At 45.2% G+C, this 25,903-nt stretch overlaps 1 protein-coding gene across 6 annotated transcripts in view; it reads left to right on the top strand.

Annotated features, from left to right (window-relative positions):
• Positions 1 to 22,995, top strand: part of MSANTD2 (Myb/SANT DNA binding domain containing 2) — a 28,124-nt gene extending 5,129 nt beyond the window's left edge. Inside the window, exons 1-4 of one of the 6 annotated variants that reach the window (XM_036014736.1) lie at positions 15,424 to 16,832; positions 17,165 to 17,420; positions 18,920 to 18,980; positions 21,485 to 22,995. In XM_036014736.1, the coding sequence (XP_035870629.1) occupies positions 17,345 to 17,420; positions 18,920 to 18,980; positions 21,485 to 22,337 (990 nt within the window). In that variant the 5' untranslated portion in view covers positions 15,424 to 16,832; positions 17,165 to 17,344 and the 3' untranslated portion in view covers positions 22,338 to 22,995. Of the gene's footprint in view, positions 1 to 13,470; positions 17,421 to 18,919; positions 18,981 to 21,484 lie in introns of those variants that run through there. The other 5 variants (XR_004900562.1, XM_028527923.2, XM_028527924.2 and 2 more) reach the window with 5 other exon arrangements.
• The last annotated feature ends 2,908 nt before the right edge of the window (positions 22,996 to 25,903 follow it).

The raw sequence follows: 25,903 nt of genomic DNA, 5'->3' as shown, positions 1-25,903 counted from the left end.
GTATACCAGGTAGCCTATGTATGTGATCAGTAGTTGCAGGCTCTGGTACGCTTACCCTCTGGGTATGTGTAAGCTCACTCACTGGGTGATGTTTGCATGATGAGGAAGTCACCGAACAGTGTGTTCCTTAGAGCTCACCTTCGTTGTCAAGCTGTGTGCAGCTGTAGCCCTAGACTGCCTACCACAGACGCACGGTGGGGCTCCCAGTTCTGTCAGTAAGGGGTCTGACAAACACATGTTGGAACTGAATGACAGGCTTCTGAGTTTTATTTTAATTAACTTTAAACTATACATAGCCACATGCCATTAGTGACTGCCATATTGAATAGGGAAAAATTGTTATTCAGAGTATTAAAGAAGTCTTTATATTGTGAAAGGATTCTCTTCACTACACACTCGAACCTCTGTGGGGAGTTCAAGAGTCCTTTCTTCTTGCACTCCCTGTCACTTGACCCGAGTAGGAGGAACCTTGATAGAATCAAGAGAAATGGTCCACCATTCTAGGAGGAAGAGCCTGTAGTCCAGGAATAAAGCATCGTCACCTCAGTCAGCTGGGACAAACAGGGTTGTGCTCTCGGTCCTCTGGGGCAGTGCAGTCCAGTGCAACTTGCCGTGGTGACGTGCGTGTCCTGCGGCCGCCATCCGCAGGTGCTGCTGAACATCTGAGACATGGCCCAAATGACTGCAAAATGGACTTTTTAATTTAACATAAATTTAAATATTCGTGTGTGGCTAGTGCTCATTGTATTGGCCAGACCAACTTTTTGCTTAGATATTCCCAAAAGAGTTTTGAAATCCAAGTACTCTCTTGAACATTTTAAAGCTGACACTAAATTTTTTTCATAATCTGTTTGAAAGTTTCCAGGATATAGGACATAGTAAATCTAGTGTGAGATGAGGATTGGCTATAAAATTTATTGGAGAATACACTGTGAATGTAAAAAGTCCACCCAAAGTTCTTATCTACAGGTTCTATTAAATGTATCTTGAAAATGTTGATGATCAGACAGTGTTCCCCTTCCACTTAAACAAGACAGTATAGGTATTACTAACCTGTCTTGCTTTGGTTATTCTAAATTAAAGAGCCAAGCCTCACACCTAAAAAATACAAGACTGGGAACGACCTGGATCCCTCCGGCTCTAAGGTTCCTCAGTCAGACATTAAAAAGGCGTATGGGTGGCCCCACTGAAGACCACTGCTTTAGGAGGCTGAGCATCCTTTCAGCATCTGTCTTGACTGATTAGTGGGCCTGTGGGTTCCACTGCCCTTAGGAAACAGGAGAGGTTTAACTCGCTATACGTATAACTAAAACAAGTATCACAACAATAAGAATACGGTTCACACTTATGTCACACTCGATTGGCAGATTCATCCCAGGGTTACTGGGAGTACTGAGGTCAGAAATAAGGACTTGTGTTTTCATCGTTCACCATAAATATTGGGGCACCTCCTGCAGGAGGCCTTTGGAACACAGCAGTGCACCTGCCGTCATGGTGCCCGCCTTCTGGCGGAGGAGCCAGACTGGCCTCGCGGCAGTTACAGAACCATGGGCTTGTCTGTGTGTTGCGTTGGCGTTAATGCCAGGGCACTGCAGGTGCACGCACAGGAAGGGCCAGTCGTGGGCTTTTAGGAGGTGGGTCCTGAAGGTGAAGGGGGACAGAACTGGGCAGGAGCAAGTGGAGACAGATGAGCAGTTGGGGCACTATCACTTAAAGTGTTGCAGACTACAAACACAGTAAAATATCATTGGTTCAAGGATCCAAAACTGGAAGCCTCCAAATAATGCAGTTGTTCCAAGCAGTTTATAAGTGATCAGTGCTTTAAAAAAGTCATGCCTTCCCATTGAAGAAAAATTTGCTATGCTGTGGCATTGGGTAAAGGTATGAATTAGAAGCTACAAACAAATGAGTGGTGGTATCAAAGAAACATGCAGAAGGGCAGGAAAGGCGGTTTGGGGATAACAGTGTAGCATACATACCAATTCCAGATAATTTATGTTTGATAAATAACAGTACTCATTACAGTTACTCTTAAGTACTTAATTACAGATTAATCTGTAATTTTAGGACCGTGTAAATGTAACTGCTCCGTAACTGTTAAGCGAGAGCTCGGCACTGCCGCCAGGTGGAAACGAGGTGCTGGGCCGGATAAAACCAGGTGGCGGGCCGGATTCGGCCCGAGCGCCTGGTGCGTGCCCCTGTATGTCACACTGTGTAGCTCTAGATGTCTGGACCTGGGGTGTGCGGGAGAGGGTGGAGGCAGGTGGGACGTTGTCAGAAAAGAGACTGGAGACGCGAACAAGAGGTCAGATGATGTGCCAAGCAGTTTATCCTCCTCATCAAAGAGGCTGAAGCTGGAGAGGGACGTGGTTAGTGTTAGGTTCTAGAACTGGCGGTAGTGTGGAGGATGAACGGAAAGGGGTGAAACTGGGAGCACACGGGTCAGCAGAGGCTTCCTGCAGGAACGTGGGTAAGTGGGGAGATAAAACAGTGGCAGCGAAAATGGAGAAAAGGGGACCGGTTTCAAATGTGTCAGCATCAGTGGGGCTGTCTGGAGAATCTGAAAATTCTCGCTCATAGGAGTTGTTAGATCTTAACCTGCCACAAAGTTCCCCGTGGACTGCCGTGCCAGCTTACACAGAGGGGCATCACAGTGCTTCACAGCTTCGGGCTTTGGAGTTGGTTCTAGAGCCCAGTGAGGTCCGACTAAAGCGCCATTTTCGGACGGTCCTGTCTGTGTCACCCCTCAGACGTGCTCTGCACAGGCTCTTTTGGACTCACAGCTGCCCCCCTGTCTTCACAGATGACAGTCCTGCCTCCTTCTTCCCCTCTCCTCTCTTTTTTAAACACTACCAGAGGACAGGCACTAAAATTCAGATCTGAAATTTCACATGTTAATTGTCACGGGGCTCTCGAAGTTTGGGCTCGTATCACTAGGTTAAAGTAGAATAGCAGTTTTTCCCCCTTTGGAAGGTTACATGTGTAGTGTTTAAACATGTTTTAAAAAATGGGAGAAAAAACTTACTGAATTTCAAACACAAAGACCAGTACGATAAAGAACTTTCAGACTTTAAACAATTGGTTGTTAGGTACTTTAAGTCTATTTCTGTTCTGGGATTCATGCAGCCGGTTCTGCTTGCCATTTGCCAATGCAAAACTTCCTTCATTGTTCAGAACTGAGGCTTAATGAAGCTGTGCCTCGGGTGCACGTGTTACAGATTATCCGGAGTTTGTAGTCTTTGCGGAGTCTCCCCCCCTCTGTGGTTCTGAATAATTGAGAAATGTCTGCGTATTGGAGAAAGACATGGAATTAAGTCTATACGACAGTCACCCATTTGTAGTTGAGAGCATCCTTGAGAACCGGTGGAATTTTTTACCTTGTCACTCAGTGGGGTGTGTGGTTACTCCTTAGGAAAGTACATACCTGCGTTCATTCTCAGACACTTTAGGAATCAACGGCTATCATTTTATTCTTATATACATGTTCTTGGCTGTACTCATAAATGACGTGTTTTGAGCCACCAAATTATACTTCAATATAAATTGATACAATAGAATGGAAGTTATTTATTTAGATGTTTTCTAGTTGCAATTTATCAGCCTATGTGAGATTACTTTGTTGTAATGGCTTGAATTTTTAAAGCTTACAGTACTGTTTCTCTGCCATCTACTTTCAGATTGCTTCATTTATCCACTAACTCAATTATGTTTGTAACTGTAAAACCAGAATAAAGTTGGTATCTACCACAAACTGCTTTTATTATTATTACTTTAATTTGCAATTAGTTTTCTCTAAATGGAAAACCCCAGTTTATGACTTAGGGAGTACAATAGGTCACAAAGCAACTCAATCTTATGTTTGATCTCTCAGGTGCCATATACAATCTGAAGGGATTTTTATTCATTTCATTCATTCATTCATTCATTCATTTAGCAAAAATCTATTGGGCTACTTCTGCATGCCAGGCATTGATTTAGGTGCTGGGAATACATCAGTGAACACAACCAAAAGAAAAAAAAAAACAACACCTGCCTTTAAAGAGGTTACATTCTGATAGAAAACAATATAACATTTAAAATACTTTCATTCACAATGATTAACGCAATAGAAAACCCTTAAAAGATGATATTCCTTGATATCAGCCTTATTGACCTTAGAAAGTTTGAGCTCTCTACCTCTCATTATGCACAAGAAATAGAAATACCTTTGCTTTTGCTTTATTAAGAATAATTTACATGATTTTTTTTTAAATCCTTCACTGGAGGGTATGTCTACGATTCTAGAGAGATGAAGGGAGGGAGAGAGAGAAACATCAAGGGTTCCCGTGGGCAGCCTCCCGCACGCACCCTCACAGGGATCAAACACACCACCCTATGCCGTGCCGGACAGCGCTCCAACCACCTCAGCCACCGGGCCAGGGCAAGAATGATTTATATGATTTCATTTTCTGCCCTTCTTTTGGGGTTATGCGCAGCTGTCCCTGAGATTTGCCCTACCAGCCAGCAATGGGTGGAGGCACTGCTAGTCACCATTCACTTGTTCGGTATGGAGCACCCCGGTGCTGGGTTCCCAGGTTCCGACTTGAGCAAAACAGGTGATGTTGCATCTTTCTTGTGCAAGTTAGGAAACGTGGTTAATAGTTAGCCTTTGAAAAAGATCAGAGTTGTGCCAGTTTTAGAACAGTATAAAATAATATTGTTTCTCTGTATAAGTAATATAAACCACATTAAAAATTCAGATGATAAATCAATGGAAAAATTTAACTTCAGCATAACCACATATTCATGAAACATTTTTTGAGAAGTGATGATGAATCTGATTTTGATTCCAGTAAGTTTCCATACACCAAAAAATAAATGAGAGGTTTACATGCTTTTTGTTTTATTGAACTCCAAAAAAATATATGGGTCATTCCTAGTTTTTATGTGATTCATGCTGAGTTTTGCCTGCCTCCTGCTACTTGTTAGTAGTTGCTTAGTGAGCATGGATTACTTTTTTCTCCCTTTGTTGTTTGTTTGTTTTTTTAAGATTTTGTGTATTTATTTTCAGAGAGATGGGAAGGGAGGGAGAGAAACATCTACTGGTTGCCTCTCACATGCCCTCTATCTGGGACCGGGCCCCCTGGTTCCGCAACCCAGGCATGTGCCCTGACTGGGAATTGAACCAGCAACCCTTTGGTTCAAAGGCTGGCGCTCAATCCACTGAGCCACACCAGCCAGGTCTTTATGTCAGTGTTTTAGTCACCATATTCCTGCCAAGACTGTTAACCTTTGAAAATGGTTAAATGATTGCTTTTATTTATAAAAGAAGAAGTATGACTAAAAAGTTGAAGGAGCTGTGATAATATATCTAGGTGTTTCTGAAACTGAATAATAATGGGTGGGCAAAATCATATATATAACAGTTACTTAAAAGTAACAAACCTAATTCTATATATAAAGCCCTGTTGCATACATATCTCACATGTTATCAAAGAAAAACAACTTTATAAAATACTTTAAGTACTAATAAAATCAAAATAAAATCAAGCTAGTATTCCTTTAATACTGGAGGACATGGGTTAGCGGAAACTTGTTTTTCCAAACAAGATTTTGATACTGAGTGCTACAGTTAGGTTCTTTGAGTTTGTTATTTCTGCCATTAGCTTTATGGTAAAACTTTGCTGCTAGTATTTCTCCACTTGAACTAACCTTTATTCATAAGGTACCTTGGTCTTCACATTGCATGGCCCTGTCATTTTGTAACAATATAATAGGTAACATTTACTGAGTGTAAGCTATGGGACAGACACTGTTTCAAATGCATTCCTTATATTTTTTCATTTAACACTCACAAGTCTATGCATGAAGTACCGTTTTAGCCCCACCTTACAGATGGAGAAATTGAGACAAGAGAGGTTAATTTGTCTAAAGTCACGAAGCAAGTAGGTAGGGAGGCTAGACTAAGCAGTCTGTCTCTGTGCTCTTAACTTCTTGGTCATATTGCTCCCTCATTAATCATCAGCCCACCTTTATTAAGTTTTGACAATTCCAGTGATATTTTGGCAACAGGGTGGTCATAAATAATCATAAACGCAATACTAAAATTATAGTAGCACCCAGATGAATATCATGCATGTTTCTTATAGAAATGAAAACACAAATTTTAAAAATTCTGGCAGATAATTCATGATGTCCTAAAACAAATAAATACAATGAGAAACATTGATTTGGAAGTCCCTCGGAAGAATTTAAAACAGGTGTTCAAACAAAAAAAAAATTGTAGAAGACATTCAGTCATTCAAGTCTTTACAGAAATGGTGGTATTTATTGGACTACCAACTCTTAAAAGAAGTAAGTTTGAATTGTAAGAGGAGAAACCCCTTTTGACAGCAAAAGCAGGTAAGGTTGTGGCTGACAAAGGAGGCCGTGGAGTGTCCACTACCTTATGCCTGCCTCCGCCCCCTACTGTGGAGAGGGTTTGGGTGCTCTTCTGAGAGATAATGGGGATAAGGTGAGCTATGTTGTGATGCATGATATGAATGCACCGATGAGGAGGAAGTGCATGTGAAGAAAGCTAACTATAGAATCGGAAAATAAGAAATCAGTGCAGGGAGTGTAGTAGTCATCCAGGTGAATACGGTTATTTCAGCTAAGTATTAGAATGAGCAGTCAGCTTCCCAGCAGCTGTAGCAGGAAGGAAAATGCAGTGACTTTATATGCTTTTCAGTGTCTGCTGAAGAGAAGCGTGCCAGGTTCCAGCTTCAAAACCCAAAGATTCACTTACATTAAATACACTCCAAGAGTGACCATGAACAAGTTGCTACCTTCCTCTTCTCTTCTGTCAAGGATGCAGCACTTGTCTTCCTTACACAGGCAATCACACTGCCCAGACCTCTCCTCCAGGAGTGAGACGCAAGTCAGTCCCCACAGCTGCCTGGGGCGCTGCTTGGGTGGCTTCTGGTTGGGTTCCGCCCTGGAATTTCCCTTCGCCGGAGGCCACTGTTTCCCCAAGCTTAGGCTCCCTGCCCTGGGGCAGCCGAGTCCACTGACTGGTCAGTGTTAAAATAGGCAGGCACAGCCTCCTTGCCTGAATCTGGACAACTCTGAAGGGCCCTCCAAGTCCCAAACCTCACTCTGGGGTTAGCCAAGGCCTCTGTCCAGGCTGCCTGTGCTTCAGCTCCTTTGCGCAGCCCTGCCCCACACAGTCTCTCCCACGGAAAACGGCCTTCTCCCAGTTGTCTTCTGGGACCCTCTCTTTTAGCTTTATTATACAAATTAGCAATAAGAAATGTAGGCTGCTTAGCCCCAATCTCAGCACACAGTAGGCACTGAAAAAATAGCAGTTACAGATTACTTTCTTTACATGGGACATTGAACCACATATGGAAAATGTTTGATTTTTCTAGAAGGTACAGACACTTTTTTCATATGGCCATTGCTTTTAGCAGCCCTCATGAAGGTAAGAATAAAATATAAAAATGCTGCCGAATGAGTTGTAAACAGTGTGATGAATGCCCGAATTTCTCCCTGACAGCGTTCTACGTGAGTTCAGGTTGCCCCAGGGTAGTTGCATAAACTCAGAAGATGCTTATTTTCAGGTTTTTCATAGGACGGGCATGCGTCAGATGTGCTCTTTCCATACACTTGTGACCTATAGTTTATACCATGAAAAAGAAAATCCTCTGAAATAATTCAGTATTTACCCTTAAAAGATAAAACAATTGACTGAATCTTGACCTAATACTTGTACCCAGATTTTCTTGATGGAGGATTTCTAATAACCTTGATTTTTAGATGATTTCATCCAAGTGTCAAGATTATTTTTTCACAACCAAATACATAAAATTTACTGATAGAGAAATCTGTATTATAGATTATCTTTGCATTATAGATGGTAGGGTTTTGTGGGGTTTTTTTTTAGATTTTATTTATTTATTTTAGAGGGGAAAGGAGGGACAAAGAGAGGGAGAGAAACATCGATGTGTGAGAGACACATCGATTGGTTGCCTCTTGCACACCCCCAACTGGGGACCTGGCCAGTAACCCAGGCCTATGCCCTGACCGGGAACTGAACCTGTGACGTTTTGGTTCACAAGCCAGCCCTCAGTCCACTGAGTCATACCAGCCAGGGCTATAGATGGCAGTTTTTAGTGTCAACTGAAGGTCAGGTTGTTGGCATCAACTCAACACCAACAGGAATTCCCAGTTTGGGGTGCAGTGAAGAAAGAAACTATTTATTGCCAGCAGCTCAATTGTGACGCGGCAGGCTGTGAACACTATTGCTGTTAGGAGGCCCTGGGCAGAGGCCCTCCCCAGGGAGACAGCTCTGTTTTGGGCTGCTCTATTCTGTGCCAGTCTGCTCTAGCCCGTACAGGTCCATTCCAGAGAGACCTTTGGTGTTTCAGCTCCAGAAGTCCCTGCCCCTGGTCCCTGATTGGTCTGCCCTGATGCAAATTAGCTCCAGATCCTCAGTTTGATTGGTCCAGGGGGCACTGTGTTGATTGGTCAGAATAAAGTCCACTCTGGTTTGTTGGAGAGGAAGCTGATGGGGACATAGCTGCTTATCTCCAATTAGATGGGGAAAGCCTCGGTCCTATTATTTGGCATAAGATTCCAGAAACTCCTTTGGAAGGGCCGACTCACAGGGCAGAAGCAGTGCAGGCAGGCCATCGGGTGCAGAGGCAGGCAACTACGTGCAGGCATCCCCTGAAGTGCAGTTTGAGTGAGAGGCCCCTGTGCAGAAATGGCTGCAAGGCGCTGTGATTTAACATTTGAGCCACGTTAACTACCAGGAGCCCTTCTTCGTAGATATTTTCTTTTTGGGGGCCCACATCAATAAGAAAATATCTACAAAACTGAGAGAACAATGTCATGGGCATATGAAAAAATAGAGTAGCCTCTATTGCGAGGGAGGGGGAGGGCTTGCGCTTCTCTGCACCATTCCCCCTTTAAACACTGGTCTCAGGGATGGAAGGACGTACCGTTGTGGTTGGGAAGCAGTACAGTACAATGCCAATATCATACCGATACAGCTGTGTGAGGTTTTTGTGATTTGTGTGTGTGCATGTACATGAGCAAGTCTTCATTTTTAGACATGGACGATTATGGAGCAGTTTGTGCTTAATGCAGGGCGTTTGTAGGGGAGGCCTTTACAAATGAGCCATTCTTTTCTGCTATCCTAGAAATATTTTAGATAATTCTCTTGAGTGTGTTTTTCTGTTATCACATACTTATAAAAGTTAACATCTTTTTAAAAATTTAAGATTTTATTTATTTATTCTTAGGGAGAGGAGAGGGAAGGGAGAAAGTGAGGGAGAAAAACATTAAACTGCTCACAACCCAGGCACGTGCCCTGACTGGGGATTGAACCGGCGACGTTTTGCTTTGTGGGACAACATAGCCAACTGAGCTACACCAGTCAGGGTATAAAAATGAACTTTTTTTCTACTTTAAAATAAGTAAATAAATGAATAATCTTTTTAATTGTTTATTCTGTTATAGTTGTCCCATTTTTTCCTTTTTGCCCTGCTCCACCCAGCCCACCTCTCTTGCCCATAAAAAGCTAACATTTTTAATGCGATCTGAATACCACTTTGAGGTGGTGCCCCAGGATGTGAAGTAATGAGAAGAATATTCAACAGAGATGCTAATGTAGCAACCTCAGAGGCGACTTAGGAGGTCAGATGAAAATAACCTCTAATGCAAGTCAGTTCTTTACCAAATAACTGATTCCCCCCCCCCCTTTTATGGGGAGGAAGTTCTGTAGACAAATAGTGTTGTATGACTGTCTTTGATGACTGTGACCACCTGTTGCTGCCTACGTCTGAAATAGTTTGGTTTGGCATACCCTATTTTTTTCACCTGTTTTGTTCTAAATAGAAAAGCATTTGATTCCATATCTAGAAGGATTCTTGTGTCCCAAAGAAACCCGTAAACATAACCACGCATATTAGGTGTGGGTTTTGCAGTGTTGCTGCCAGTGTGAGCTCTGTGTGAGTTCTGTGTGATTCACCCGCAGTGTAAGGTGAAATGCTTGTGGCCACACGAGTATAGTGCCTTGAGCAATGGAAGATGTTTGTTTGCACAATCAGTATTGTCCTCCTCGAGGCAAGAGACCCTCAGCTGCTAGCACAGAGGAACCCAAAAAACTTTGGGCTTGAAACTCACCAAAAATCCAAGTTTTCTGAATTATTTGTTCTGTGCAAAAATCTCTCCTTCATGAAGACGGTACTGACCAGTTACAGACATAAAAATGAGTCGTCGACAGCCACATTAGGGAGGAAGTAGAAGCTGGTAGTACTCCGTCCTGACATTTAGTTCCCCCGCAGAGGCCGGGGCTCCCGGAGGTAAGATCCTGGTTTCCCGTGGTCTTTCTTCCGTTTGGCCCTGTTAAAATCCAGGAAACAATTGCAGTCTTTTTCTGTCTTTGACAGGACTACTCTGCATTTTGTAGTATTTAATGTGTAAGGCATAAGACATAATGAAGTTTGGACGAGGCTGCAGAGCTTCATCTGACAGGTGTCCCCCTCCCCTGTCCAAAGAAAAATATAACGAGAGTGGTAGATATTTTTAAAACAGCCTTGACCTCTGCAGTTAGTCTTCCTTTGTTACAGAGAAATTAATTTGCTTTGCTAATTATAGCTGTATCTATGTTTTATTCCCTTTTCTGCTCCTTTTTTTCCCCCCCAAAAGATCTTAGGAACTCTACCCACTTGGATTTATTGATTTTATAAATATACCATAGTGGTTAAACAAGTTCCCTGATTTTCTTTGCTAAGAAAAATTTCATCTTCTTGCTAAGTGATTTACTGCTTTGAAATTATGTTAATTTGCCCTGAGTGGTATTGCTCAGTGGGTTAGCCATTTCCCACAAACCAGAAGGTGGCTGGTTCCATTCCTGGTCAGGCCACATACCTGGGTTGCAGGCCAGGTCCCCTGGTTGGGGGTGTGGTGTGAGAGGCAAAGAAGCAGTGATGTTTCTCTCACACATCACATCGATGTTTCTCTCCCTCTCTTCCCCCCCTCTAAAGTAAATAAATAAGATCTCTTTAAAAATTACATTAACTCATTGACTTACAAACATATCTAGCAGCCCTTACTCTATAGGCCCTATTCCAGGCGCAGGGAAATGGTGAACAAGGCAGGCAGAACCCACCTCAGGGAGCGCACAATCTAGCAGCATTGCTTTCTCAGTAACATTTTGTGGGTGGCGTTTGGTCGTTTTTAAATGCCAGATTCCTTTTGAAGGAATGCTTATTTGTCTTGGGGCCTTGGCTCCTTATTTGTTGAGTTGGAGAAGTTGGACCAGCTGATCTCGAAGGCTCTTTTCCATTCTGAACTTGCATATTTTGGAAGTTGGAACCTGGTTTGCCATTAGAGCCTTAGGCAGCTCCACCCACCCCGTCAATCAGTATAGTACATAAAGTTTTATAAGAGATATGTGGCCAGGGTAGTGACACAGGGAGGTAATGAAGAGTAGCGAATGCTGCAGGACACTCAGATGAGTGCAGGACGAAGTCTGAGGGCCGTTTAAGAAGACATCGCTGACCATTACACAAACAGTTTCAGTGGAATGGTCGACTAGACTTGGATCCCGTCGGGTTAAGGATTGAGTAAGTGCAGGCGTTGCCTGTTCATGCCATGGAGACCCTTTCATGTGAAAATGGGAAGATGTTGCCGCTCAGCCGCTGTGACTACGAAGGAAAGCAGTGAAGACTGACTTTCCCGTGCGCATGCGCGCTGGCTTCTGGGTCCAAGCCTCTCCCTGTTCTGAGTCGTTGCCGTGGGAGATTGACCTCGCACCTGTGTGGGGGTTAACCACGTGATGAAGGACTGCGCACTGCGTGACACAGTTGGAACAGACAACCCTCACAGCCGCAGAAACAGTTGATACTGCTTATCTCCCGCTTCTGAAAAAGATTTCTTTCTCGCAAAATAGAAAAAAAGTGCCAAATTTTTGTAAAGAGTAAGTTGATAGCCTTGAATGCTTCTTTCAAGAAACGGGAATTTGGCTAATTTTGGAGGAGATATTAATGGTGCTCTAGCTAAATGGGCAGAATAGTGAGTAAACCGGATAAACTACGCTTAAACTGGACGTCCCAGTCCTTAGACTCTTTAAAATCTCAGACTTGAATGAAGTCTACTGCATTTTAGGGTTTCCGACTATTACCTGTTGTATTCTTTTGTGGAACAACCAACCAAACAGTACAGAGCAGAGGCTTTTAACCCAAGGTGTCTGGTTGGTTTTAAAGGATGTAGGTGACTGGCAAGTCAGTTTGCCAGATTTTGATGGATAGAAACCCTAAGAAAATACGTAAAATTTCTGTTGGCCCCAGATGGATGGATTTTGCCTTAGATCACATCCTATTCATTACTTACATCTCGATAGATAGATAGATAGATATAGAAATTTATGCCGTATTCTTAATATCCCTCTTGCTGCCTGCAGAAATGTGTATATTTACTTTCAGGGTTTTTCTTTCCTACCTTAGTGCTCCACAGTCAGAAAATAAAACTAATCCGAGAAATCTTGAGTCTTTCTTAAAGACAGTAAATGAACTCGGTGTTGTGTTGTTGCCTCAGTTAACCGAGCAGCCGGTAACAGCTGTAAGAAAGCAGTAATTAAGTTTAAAGGAAGAAGATCTGTTTCACAAAGACTTTTTCCGCTTCAGAATACACGTCTGCTTCAGCTGAGGCATTGTTTTCAACACTTTTACAGTGGGTCACTGGAGATATGTCCCCGGTGTAATTTCCCCTTCTCTTGTGGAATATACTCTGTGATTTTTAGACTTTGTTTGCAAACAAGTGTATTCTCTAATCATTGGGCTCAAAAAAAAATCTCCAATTTGTTGTAGTTAGTTGGCAGAATGTTAAGATAAGCCATGTAATCCGTTTCTGGTATGGCCAGTTTAGCAACTGCGTTTGAAAATCTGTTTCACTGCCTGTTTTTTCTTATAACATTGTTTCCTGCTGTTATAACCAAGCTGTCCTCCTTGCAGTTGGACTTAATTTTTCATCTGACACCTTAGACTGACTGTTCCAAAGAACGTTTTCTGTACAACGTTTATGTAGCTATTATGCCTGATCACTGCTCCTCCTTGTCATACACCCTGTCCCCACCGCAGTCAGCTCTGCGAGAACAGTGGTTTTGTCACGGTGCTTACTTTGTGACTGAATGAAATGGGGTAAACTGAGAGATAACGATTGAGCCCGCAGCAGAACGAGTCAGCAGGCGCCCCTGTGGTTTGCTTGGCGGGCGCCCTCCCTTGCGCACCGCGGAAGAAGCCTGCTCTTCCCACTTCCTGACGGTCACAGGAGGAATTGGAGGACACCAGGCAAAAGAAACATTGTTTTTACCCCGAAAATACCCTATATAATGTCAGAAAGGGCTTTGATGAAACCACTGGCCCTACTTACAGATCTTATTTTCCAAGCCTTTCATTATATTATTTGCCCTTTTCTGAACTCTACAATTTCCCTCTCTTGTAGCTGGTTCGATGCCCAGAACTGAACGCTGTGCTCCAGCTGTGGCCTCACCGGTGCTGAATAGAGAGGAAGAGCCACCTTCATAGCTTACATGTGATTCCTCTGCTTACACAACCCAATGCTGGATGTACTTACTTGGGCAAGATAGCTGCATCGTGCACTGTATTCGATGTTACGTGTGCTGTGACCCTGGGTCTTTCTCTGCATCGCTGCCGTCCAACCCCGTCCTGCCCCTCTCCAGTTCCCGCCTCTGTTCACCCGTCCCCCCCTCCCCACCCCTGTAGACTCCCCTCACACTCATCCACAGTGAATGTCATCTTTATTCTCTCGTTTCTCTTCACTCTAATCTGGCTCTTTGGCAAACTTTCCCCCTGTCTCTACATTGTCAGTTGTCAGCCCTCTTACTTTCCCCCCGCTTTGGTAATGGGGCACCCTTCAGGTCTTCTCGTGGGCCCTTTTCCCCTTGTCGCTGTTGGACATCTGGTGCGGTGGGTTCAGTCGGCATTCCCCTGGCACTTCTTCCCAATCAGATGCCCATGAACTCCTGATTTGACTGCCTGATCAAGTCGTTACCGACACTTGAGTTCCTCTGTCCAGATTTTCTTGACTCCCCCGACCTCTGTCCCAGTGACCTCATCCCAGGTGCAGCCTCTCCCCCAGCTCTTCCCCTGGGTGGAGACAGTCCCCTTGTTTCACCGCGGGAACTTCTAACAACAAGGGAAGTGTCCTTAGTTGTGAATAGAATAGTCTTTAATAATTTTAAGCAAATTCTTTCTCCCCCCCTTTTTAAATGCTAGAGCTTGAAGTACTGTATGTTTCTAAGGTGAGTCAGGTAAAGGAAGAAGGAAGGGAGCGAGGCTTTTGTGCTGAGCAGGAAATAAGATGTGGTTCTCCAGGAAAAGCGACACTGAGGCCCCTGTGGGGCGTGGTGAAGCTGTCTGCAGGGGGAGGTGAGACTCGTTTTTCCTGGGTTCTGGAGCCTTCTCTGAATTCTGAGTCAGGGTGGATTTTTAAGTCGGTTTATTTAGGACTGTTGACACGGACACACAGTCGCTGACATGTATGCTTCGGTGAGTCATTCCTCGGGTGGAAGGTGTGACTTGTCTGATGATGAGAATTGGAAGGTCCACGTATGTCCTTTTTATCCGTTCCTGAAGCCCCTCAGGGTCAGCTGAATCCTGGTGTTTCTTACAGTAGCGGTCCAGCGGATGTCCAGGTTCTTACTCCTTTTCCTCCCTTAGGGGATGTGTCCTGTTGAAGCAGCCTCTCCTTGGCTCTGCAGTCTTTACTGAAGCCCGAAGCTACCGCCCGTGTGTTCGTGTCCCGAGAGCATTAACATCGGTTTGGCAGTCTTTCTAACACCGCTTCAGTGCATCCCGTTTTGTCGCAATGAGTTAGGGTTACCAAACATTTTTCCCTCAGACCTGTGCTACACGTTGTACACATCAGCATGTTAACTGTCCAAGTGCACTACCAAGCACACTACAAAGTGAGAATGTAATATATATCATTTGACTCTTATCTAAAGCTATTTGATATTCCCATTTTCTTACTCGCAATTACATAAGCCAAGTGAAAACTGAAACTCGGTTTGGTGGTTTCAGAGAAGGGAAACCTTTCCGGTGGTTTCCCACTGCGTTGTCAGAGGTCTGTGGCTTTGTTTACGTCTGCTCACATCCTGATAAGGGGAAGCACCTTTCTTCAAGGGGCCAGGAGTCGTATTTCCTGACATAGGGTTGACGTGACCCTCGGTGACAGAGCCGACTGGGCCCTTTGCTGCTGGAGGCCTCTCTCCGGGCAGCCGTCGGCGGTGGCTCGGCTTCCATCTCCATGTATGGCCTCGGGAGGGCGGAAGGGACACAGCTGGGCCTCTCCATTTACGGTCCCCGGAGGAGTCGAAAAGAGTGGTTGGGGTGTTCTTGGAGGCAGCAAGTAGACATGGTGAGATAAAAATAAATGGGCAGATGTTTGCAATTCCAATTCCAGTCTCTGCCGGGAGGGCAGAGGGTGCCGGGATGGGGGTGTGGAGGGAGCCTGCTGAGCTCCACTCCAGGCCTCTGTCTCCCTCCATTGAAGGCTGCCCAGGACACATTCAAGTTCATTTGTTCTAGAAAGTCTTGTGTTGCGTACTTGTGACTCTCCTTTACAAAGACAAGGAAGGAGCCCCTTTCAAGAGTGTGTTTGCAGAAACCCCAGTTCCTCAAGGCGTCCCTGGAGGCACCAGAAGAGAGCTGGAGAGGGAGAATGGCGAGGGCACTTCCCTGGCAGGGGGAGGCCGGCTGGGCCCGGGGTCAGGGGCCACCAGGCACTGCTCTGTTGGTGTCAGAGGACACTGTCGTCGCATGTGTCCTGCTCTTATTGTTCCCTTTGCCCGTGTGGATTTCCAGCATCGAGGGAAGTGTTGTATAGTGTCTTGTGGTTTGTCAGCTGTGATGTGAAGATGCTGAATTTTCATGGAGGCTCCGTAAAGGACTCTTGAGTCAGTGTGGGGAGAGCAGGTGACATTCTGGCTTACATCATGGAAAGTAATCTCGTGTCTAGGAGGAACGTCGGGTCTGGCTAAGGCGTCTGCGGGAAGCCAGAGGTGAAGCGGTCTTGTGCAGGTGTGACGGGGAGTGTTCGGGGGCCCCCAGAGGAAAAGGGCTTCCTCGTCTGGGGAAGTTCTCAGAGTGAAACCCAGGGAAGCAGAAGGGACAACGGGAGGCACAGGTGGGACAAGGAGGGACTGCAACTGAACTACTTTTGGAAGCTGGAACTAAGTCCTTGATTTGTCTTTTGCAGAATCATGTAAGATAGCGTAAGATGAATTATTAAAGCAAGGACACTGGGCCAATAATAAGAAACATGGCTTAGAAGACCACGAAGACAATCGAAGGTTGTATGTGGACTTGCATAATGATATTCATTGGCTGTGCACTACAAGGTAGAAAAACAAGTAAAATAACACCCCCACACCTGACTTTCATCCCCCAGAAGGAATGATCAGCCTCGTTTGTTGGTTTGTTTAGCTGGCAGTGTTATTTTTTTTTTTTAAGATGTAGGCATCGGTGTGTTGTTTCTCATTGATCCCTGAGACTCAGAGTCTGCAGCATCATTTACTTGACTTCTTTGAAATTTTAGCAGCTTCCCAAAGGCAGAGGGAGTTAGTAAGGAATATGGACTGTGTGAGAAATATGTTCTACTGGTGGTTTTGTGCAGGCGTTTGTTCTCACCCTGTATTCTTTCTCAATGAAGAGTGAGGAAGGGCTTCCTCTTTGCTTTGGGAAATTCTTCTTTCTGTCCTCCCTCCCTCACTTTCCCCCGAACTCCGGCACAGTAGCAGCTCTCTCTCTTCTGTGGCAGGCGTGCATCCTATTGGCTGGCTGGTATTTCTTGTTTCCTTTTTTTTCCCCTTATTCTTTTTAAGTGGGGGAGGGGTATAAAATATGTGTATGGGGTACATGCAATAATGTTGTTTTGGTTATTGTTTAATGGATTATTAATTGTAAAATAATTGTTTTTGAATTATAACATGTTTGAGTAAATGCTAAATTAGTATTTTTTTCTAATATAATAATGAATTTGAAATCTAGCATTCCTGTAACAATGTGTCTGTGTTTGTCTGTCTGTGTCTGTCTAATAGTAATTAATATCTGTGGTCCGTACCTGGAAGAGGAAGTACAGCTTTAAAGGAATAACAAAAGACTTTGTGTCTTAGACCCTTCGCAGGTGTTACAGTCGGGTGAAAGAACATGGTGTTGGGAAAAGAAAGAGCAGTTACACATTTGAACAGTTGGAACAGGTGTTTGGTCAGGGAGGATGGGATGCTCAGCCCTGCCAGCCTGTACTTATTAACAGTAGTGGCTTGTACCAGGAGCTGGAGTCAGATGGCAGCACTATGGAGGAGTATTCACAGGAGGACTGGGGAAACCACAGTCAGGATCTCCATGGCTACCCAACAGAGCAGGAATTGGGTAAGGAAGCGACACGTCTGCTACTCGTGTGTGCCTGTCTGTCTGTCTGTCTGTCTGTCTTTCTGTGTGCACCGGGACTGGTACCGCTCCCACAGTCAGCACGAGGCATATAGCCAGTTTATTTGGGGCGACGTTGGTTCAGCTTCACACTGCCTGCTAGTGCGTGGCGTTGGTCACGTCGTGGTTTGGGCACCAGCAAACCTAACCGCACAGAGTCGCTTCCTCATGCTGAGCTCCCCAGGCAGCTCGGGCTGGACTCTGGTGCAGTTTTGCCTGTCCCGCCCCTCTCAGTTCTATAGCAGCGGCTGCAGCAGCCACCACACCGACTCCCGGCTCAGTGGCTGTGGATGTAACCGCCTTCCCCTTCCTTTATCCCAGATTCTTTTTCCTTGCTGTTTGTGATTTGGAAACGATCCCCTCCCAGACTCCAGTCTGAACAAATGTGAAGGGAAGCCTGGGTTGTCTTTAAAAGGGCCCTTACTGGAGCTTCCTCAGCGGCCGTATTGCTTCAGACTTCATAGAGCATCCCCTCCCAGCAGTGGCCGGAATGATGTATCCACAGTCTTAACATTCCAGGTGGAAAATACAACCCCCCGGCCATCAAGTCTGTGCATTCGTGGGGCCTAATGACGAGAGTATATGTACGTTGCTTTCTGTAGTGAATGCTCCGGTTTTGATTTTCCTGAGTTGGAAATACCAGTTGAGTGGCTGCCGCCACCACTGCACCTCCGCAGCAAGCGGTGTGGTGGGGGCTCACTCGCCAAGGTGTGGCCGTTCCGCCCCGAGGCTCCCGGGTGGCCCCCAGAAAGCGGGCAGGGCTGGCACTAGTGGTGTGCTTCCCCAGCTCAGGGTGACGCAGAGATGCTAATCGGACAGGAACAGGATTTTCGTTTTTGTTTTTTAATTTCTCAAATATTGGAAGAGAGGGGAGAGAAGAAAGGGGCTATAAAAACTGTAAGAGCAACACAATTTGAGAGAGAGACTTAAAGACTAGAAGGATAAAAAGGGCCAGTCACTGCTTCTTAATTTCACAACGGTGGTAAGGTCCGGATTGCTGCGGTGCCCAGCACTCTGGTGGCCGGGGAGGGTTCAGTCTCCCAAATCTTTGGGCAAAAATAACATGCAGAACATGTTGATGCTGATACTGGGGAAATAATTGCTCCGTAAAACCTATACGGGAAGTCTGAATTACGCAGAATTATTTTCATCTTGTTCCTTTAGAAATCATGTTTGCGGTGAAATTAAGCTTTAAGCTCCTAGCTAGAAATCTGCTGGTGACCTTGAAGAATTTTATACTCGTAGAGCTGGTTTCTGATCTTGCATATAAATGTATGCATCTCATTATATAAGAGTTATATTTATAAATCTGGCATTGGGCAGTGTTTGAAACCAGAATTAAGTCCTCAAATTAGAAAGTAGATTGAATAGCAAGCACTTATCTACATAAGCGTATGCCACCTCTGAGGAAAATATAATGTTTCCAAATCTTTGCTTTTCAGATGAAATACCTGTCACAAAGAGAACGTTAAAAATAAAACAGGAGTCTTCTGAAGAAGCACAGTAAGTAGAGGCTGCCCCTTACAAAAAGCGCATGTATCTGAGTTTAGTGGGAGGGCCCCCTGAGCCATTTCACTGAGGAAGGGTGTCCAGTCATTCCCCTCGTTCTCTGAGCTTCAGTGTTCCAGCGGTTGATCCCACATGCAGGGGGTTTTGTATGCCGTCAGGAGAAATGAATGTGTTCCGTGAAAGCAAGCCTGTCTGACGTGCTTGCCCGTGGGTGTGGATGCCTGGATGTGTAAGCAACACGGACGGATGATGGGTCACGGACCGAGAGTTGACCTGGTGTGAGAGAGGGGCTAGCGGGGCACTTACATTTCTTATACCACATTTTGAGAATCCAGAAGCAAGCTCTTAGGTAACCTCAGTGTACATTTGGAAAGGAAAGCAGCATTCTGCTCATTTATTCAACGCACATATCAAGTACCTACTGTATGTCAGGCACTGGGGTACATCAGCCGGCAGACAAATCTCAGCAGATCTCTTGCCTTCGTCCTGGCTCCTTAGTCTCATCTGCCTGGAGATCAGGAAAATAGGTTTGTTTTTTTAAAACATTGACCCATGTAGAAATGTCCAATATCTTTTTTTTTTTTAATTTTTTCCTTTTATTGATTCTAGAGAGAGGGGAAGGGAGGGAGAGAAACATCAATCAGTTGCCTCCTGCACATGCCCTGACTGGGAATTGAACCTACAACCTTTCAGTTTGCAGGACAATGCCTCACAAACTGAGCCACACTGGCCAGGGTGCATGATCCTCTAGATCATGCAAGCAGCACAAGCTATCTTAATCTCACAAGCAGCACAGTATAAACATTAGAAAAGTGATCAAGTGCCTTTGTGTCCTCTGAGAAGAGGGACAAGTCCCCAGGGACACCATGTTTCACCTTGATGGCCACTTCGACACTTGAGAAGCTCTCAAGACAAACTGAAGGGTGGGGGATAAATCCCGGGCAGTGCAGGAGGCCCCAGGAAGCTGCTGGCCCCAGGAAGCTGCTGAGAGCAAAATTTGTCACCTCCTTGTCATCTCGCAAAACAAGTCAAGGAGGCCAGACAGAGAATGACTGCGCGGGAGATTCCCCAGTTTGTTCCAGAAGCTTTCCCCTAGGTCGGAGAACTGAATAGGAAGTTTCCAGGGTCCACTTCCTCCCAAGCAACTTTAGTAAACCAGCACACACACCCTCATTCTTGCTTGTGTTTGATTGTATGTGAGTGGTAGTTGAGTATTTTTGAAGCTTAAGTCTATGATTGATGTAGAGGGTAATAGTTTGTTGCTAAGCTAATATTTAACAAACTTCGGTCTTACAGTATCAAAGTTTTGCCATACTTGAGAACAAACTTGTAATTTTATATATTTGTGTGTGTATGTGTCTATATATATATTTTGTGTGTGTATATATTCCATGTGTATATACACAGACACACACACATGGATCCAGCATGTGCAAAAAGAATTTCCTGCATTTTCTGTCTTAACCTTGTTAACTGTCCAAATCAAACTCGAAATTTCTTTTCTTTCCTTCTTTAAAATATTTTCTAGAACAATCTCCATTCATTTTCTTGAATTTTTATCTCAAAAGCCAAACCTAACATGAATCTTTTTCTTCTTTTTTTTATTTAAAGATTTATTTATTTATATATTTATTTTTAGAGAGGGAAGGGGAGGGGGGTAGAGAGAGAGAGAAACATCAATGTGCGGTTGCTGGGGGCCGTGGCCTGCAACCCAGGCATGTGCCTTGGCTGGGAATCAAACCTGCGACACTTTGGTTCACTGGCGCTCAGTCCACTGAGCTATGCCAGCCAGGGCTAATCTTTTTCTTCTTAATTCTCAAATCCTAATTCTGTTTTGTACTAACAGTTCTTTTAAATTTGAGAGTAGTAATGAATTTCAGACAAATAGAAGAAAATGTCGTTTTCTTTTTGCCTCAGGCCATTACTCATAATCAGTTGTCTATTTTTGTACAGTAACCATGTATGGGCCAAAATTGTTGAACTCTCAGAATTTCCAGCTTAGAAATTAAGATGTTCATTATTTTCCGTGATACTGGATGCCTTTCTGAATACAGCATTCTTCACTTGCCTTTGGTAGTTGGGTCTGGAGGCCATGGGGAGCATCGTAATAGCCCCTTGAAATGCATGGCCCTTGGGTTTCCAAAGTCCTAGGGCCTTGGGTATCAACAGTTGCTCAGGTCGATATAGCCAGCCCACATAAGTAATGGAGAACAGTTCGTTCCTAGAAATGTCCTAGTGAAGAGTGTTTCTCAGCTTTTAACACTGTGCTTCCCTAGACCTGCCCTGTCCATTATGGAGGCTCCTGATCACACGTGTTTGTTTAACCATAGTTTCAAATTGTAACTAAAACAACCTCACTCACCCTAGCCATGTTTTAGTCGCCAGTGGCTGCCACGTTGGACAGCGCAGGTGTAGAATATCTCCATCGCGGAGGAACATTCTGCTGGAGAGGGCTGATCTGGACACCTGAGGAATTTCATATTTATTTCTCTTTCTAGGAAGAGAGACATCATGCAGAATATTGTCCAGATTTTGGAATCAGTGCAGTTGAAATGGGAACTGTTTCAGAGCTGGACAGACTTCTCAAGGCTTCATCTTTCTAACAAACTGGCCATTTTTGGGATTGGTTACAACACCCGTTGGAAAGAGGATATCCGCTACCATTACGCCGAGATCAGCTCCCAGGTGCCACTCGGCAAACGGCTCCGCGAGTACTTCAACTCCGAGAAGCCCGAGGGGCGGATCATTATGACCCGAGTGCAGAAGATGAACTGGAAGAACGTTTACTACAAGTTTTTAGAGATCACAATTAGTGAGGCGAGGTGTCTGGAGCTGCACATGGAAATTGACTGGATACCCATTGCCCACTCCAAACCAACCGGTGGGAACGTTGTTCAGTATTTATTACCGGGAGGCATTCCCAAAAGCCCAGGCCTCTATGCCATTGGCTATGAAGAATGTATGGAAAGGCCCTCCTCACCCCACATGGAGCAGAGTTCCCTGGACCCGGGAAAGGAGGGCAGGGTTGACTTGGAGACCCTTTCGGCACAAGCCTCGTTGCAGGTGGAAATAGAACCCACCCGAATCGTCTACTGCTACCTCGGGATTGCTGAGGTCAGGACTCTGCAGCAATGCTTATTTCTACATTTCCAAGCCAATACCAAAACCTTCAGCAAAGATTGGGTTGGTATTAATGGGTTTCTGTCTCAGAACTGCATTGTGGATCCTGGCGTCTCCCCCAAATCTATCTACATCAAGTTTGTGGAAGTAGAGAGGGATTTTCTTTCCGCTGGCTCTTTAGTTGAGTGCCTGGAAAAAGCCATCGGGTATCCCTTAAAATTTAACAACTGAATGTCATCCTTCATAAGGATTTGGGCTCTTACCTCTCTCCTCTCACTTTCCGTTGCCCGACTGCCCCGCCCAGATGCTGCCGTCAGACTCTCCATGGAAACGCGTTCCACCACTGGGCCAGCCCGCCTCCTAAGGAATCACAGTGGACTCTGAGCAAACAAAACAGACCTCACCTGAACATGCTCGTTTTGAGCAAACGGGATTTACAACGAACTTGCATGGTGGGTCAGCTGTTTCTTTTTTAAAAACAAAAAATTTTAAATGGATGTTAGAGCCCTAATATAAACAAATGTAGGTACATTCCATATTGGACAAAACTTATACTTTCAGTTTCATATGAAATTGAAAAATTGTATTTTTTTCACAATGTTTCATTTTTACACATCTCTATGTCTCTATATAAGTATTATTTACAACCCTGAATAAATAAGCAATAGATAATGGCAAGTTAAATCTTGAGTCACAGTAAATAAGACTGTTTTTCAATATCACCTTTAGCTACTATTGTATATAATTTAGTTTCATTTTTTTCACCAGCCAAGTGTTTTGCTATTCCCAATCAGTGTTGCCTGCAACGTTTCTGTGATGTACCCCCTTTACGGTTGTGTTGCCGTTTAAACATTTTTTTAAAAAATTAAAGTTATTCCTGGCCTCTTGGCGTACTAGTTGGGCTTTTTGTAGCAGAGCGTGGCCACGCGGACGGCGGGCACTGCGCCGAGACCTGCTGCCGAGGATGCACAGGACCGTCGGAGCAGGTGTCCTCCGCTTCCCCACACTCATCCCACTGACCAGTGTTGTCCCTTGTCAGAGCATCCTAAAGGTCACTGGACATTTCATGTTTCTTTGTTATGTATTTTTTTAAAAGATTTTATTATTTATATTTAGAGAGAGGGGAAGGGAGGGAGAGATGGAGAGAAACATCAGTGTGCAGTTGCCTCTCCTGTGCCCCCTAAGGGGGACCTGGCCTGCACCCCAGGCATGTGCCCTGACTGGGAATCGAACCGGCAACCTTTTGGTTCACAGACTGGCACTCAATCCACTGAACTATACCAGCCAGAGCTCAGGTGCTCTACTGTAAATGGACTGCAGATGCAGGTAAGAGCTATAATTCACCCTGTTTTTCTATGCTATTGAAGATAAAATTGCATATTGATAAAAATATTTGTTCCCACTACCAATGATTTTCTCAGTCTGATACGTCTCATTTAGTTGATGCTTATTTTTCTAAGGGCTAGAGAGCTTATAATCAATAGGATTTTTAAAAAATATCGTCTGAGTCTAGGTTTATGTAATTAGCTGGGTTCTCATTGAACTCCTGAAAGCGGTGCTAGTTCAGAGAGAGCATACATATTCCGGGATGTTTTGAGTGTGTGGCACCTCTTCTCCCTGGGCACAGTCTGCAGGTAGCCAGCCTTCGGACATTCTCGAGAGTGTGCCCTTCTCTGAAACTTGAAGTCACAGTCCGGCAGGCTGAGACTCCACTGACCATCTCGTAGCAATAATCTCACAGTACTCAGTGCTGAGTGTTGCAGGAAAAAGCACTATTACCAGTACTACAGGCTTCCCTAAAACTCTGCCACTTACCAGCCCCCAAACTAACGTTACCCTCCGTGCATCTTTTTCTGAACCCGCCTCCGTGGCTGTTAAGTACTTAGCTTGAACAGAGCAGTTTATGAACATTGCTTGGGACGTTTTAGATCTACCTGTCTTTACTGAGAATGCAGACTGCCAGGGCACTGGGAGCAGCTTGGGGAAGATGGCAAGGCTGGTCCGGTCCACGATTTCATCATCAGGCTTTGGATGGGTGAGAGACAGGGGAAAGAGGGCAGGGCTGAGCATTGGGAAATGGAAACTTTGAAAGAAAGTAGCTTTGGTACTGAATATCCAGTCTCTGGCCAGAACATTCTAGAAAAGAGGACATCAGGGTGTCAGATAACTACATGAACATGGCTTAAAACAAACAGTGGGCTATTTAGACCTTAATGAAGCCTTAGAACGGACTCAAGAGGGATGGAGGCACTCCAGTCGAACATAAGGATGAGCGTAAGAAAATGCTCTAGAGGTCTGAGGTGTGACTGGAAGAAACGCCGGTGGCTGGCGAGTCACTGAGCATATGGCACCGTGAACTGAGCTCTGGCACACAATGTGGTGATGCCGGGGGTCCCGCGATCATTCACAGGTTGGCCATCTGTGCCAATGTTCTCACCTTACACAAGGGAGCAATGTTCACCATAAAATGCATCTTGGCAAAAATTTAGTGCTCCACTAACTTCTACCACTTGACTACCAGAAGGGGAAAGGGTTGGAAGAGGAGGTAGTGTGGAAATTCTGTGATGAGTGAGGGCAGTGAGCCAGGCCCGAAAAGACTGACGCTGTGTCCCATGGAAATAGTCACTGCCTGCAAATCTCGGGTCGCAGCTTTCCTTCCAATGTTGCAAATTATCCAGGATCCGAATTCTGAAGGAAAAGTTAGCTACATGAATGAGTGTTGAGACTATACCTAGCACTTAGCAGCAATGAGCACAGCCTGTGCAATCAGATGCTTCAGAATTTATGGGATATGCAACCAAGCGACTTTGAACCACATTTCTGGAGTTTCTTACTTGGGACTTAACCCTGGTCTGGACAGAAAGGAGGGCTGTTCACAAGAAGTCTGCAATATTGACTCAAGTCAAGAAAAATTTGAGTGTAATAGAATAGAAAAATCAAACCAACAACTCCACCCACCCCCCGTGCACACACAAATATTTGACAATTTCAAGTTTTCGGGTCACTGGGTAAGGGCATGAGACTGGCAGTTACCTGTTTCTGTTGCCTTCTCTGCCCCTGAGCTGCCAAGTTTTTGATCCCAGAGTTTACACTGGCAGTGTAGTGTCTGCAGGGGCGGTTCTCAAAGCCACTGCCTGGCAGGTATTTAAAGAGCGGCCGGCCAGGCAAGTCACACTAGGAAGCAGCAGCTGGGAGGGGTCTGGGTGCAGTGCAGGTACGAGGTACGCACTCAGTGTTAGATCAGGACTGTTGGGGGTGAAGGGAATCCAGGGGCCCTGGCGGCTTTTCTTCCCAGTCAACTGTCACCCACAGCAGGCAGCGCCAGGAATTCGTGGTTATAGTTTGCGTCCTTGGTGGCCTTTGCGCGGAGGCTGAGCTGTGCCTGGAGGAAGCGTCTTTCTTTTGGCTGGGGGGACCGGGACAGAACGGGTGCGCGGCCGCCAGGGGGCGCAGGGGGCGGGGGAGGCGCGGGCAAATTAAATTCGCCAGAACAAGATCTAGTCCGAGGAATTACAGAATCAGAGCAGATCTGAGGAGGGGTGGGAAGCCGAGACGACACGGGGAACAAAGCCGCAGAAGGGCTCCATCCAGCCTCTCCGCAATCCCCTCCTCCCCAGGCAGCTTAAAGCCCGGGGGCGGAAGTATGCAGAAGTGGGTAGCTGGGAGCCCGGCCCCTATTACCTCAGTTTCCCACCCAGCGCCCGGGGCGTCCTCGCACCAATCAGTCCCCAGCTCGTGGGGACCAGGCACAAGACCGGATGACCCTCGGGCCAGGGTTTAGAGCGTCCCGAGGACGT

The sequence above is a fragment of the Phyllostomus discolor genome, chromosome 13 (genome assembly GCF_004126475.2).
Source record: "Phyllostomus discolor isolate MPI-MPIP mPhyDis1 chromosome 13, mPhyDis1.pri.v3, whole genome shotgun sequence".
Classification (NCBI taxonomy): Eukaryota; Metazoa; Chordata; class Mammalia; order Chiroptera; family Phyllostomidae; genus Phyllostomus; species Phyllostomus discolor.
Note: the sequence above shows the minus strand (reverse complement) of the source record. Positions and strands in the feature narration are given on the sequence as shown.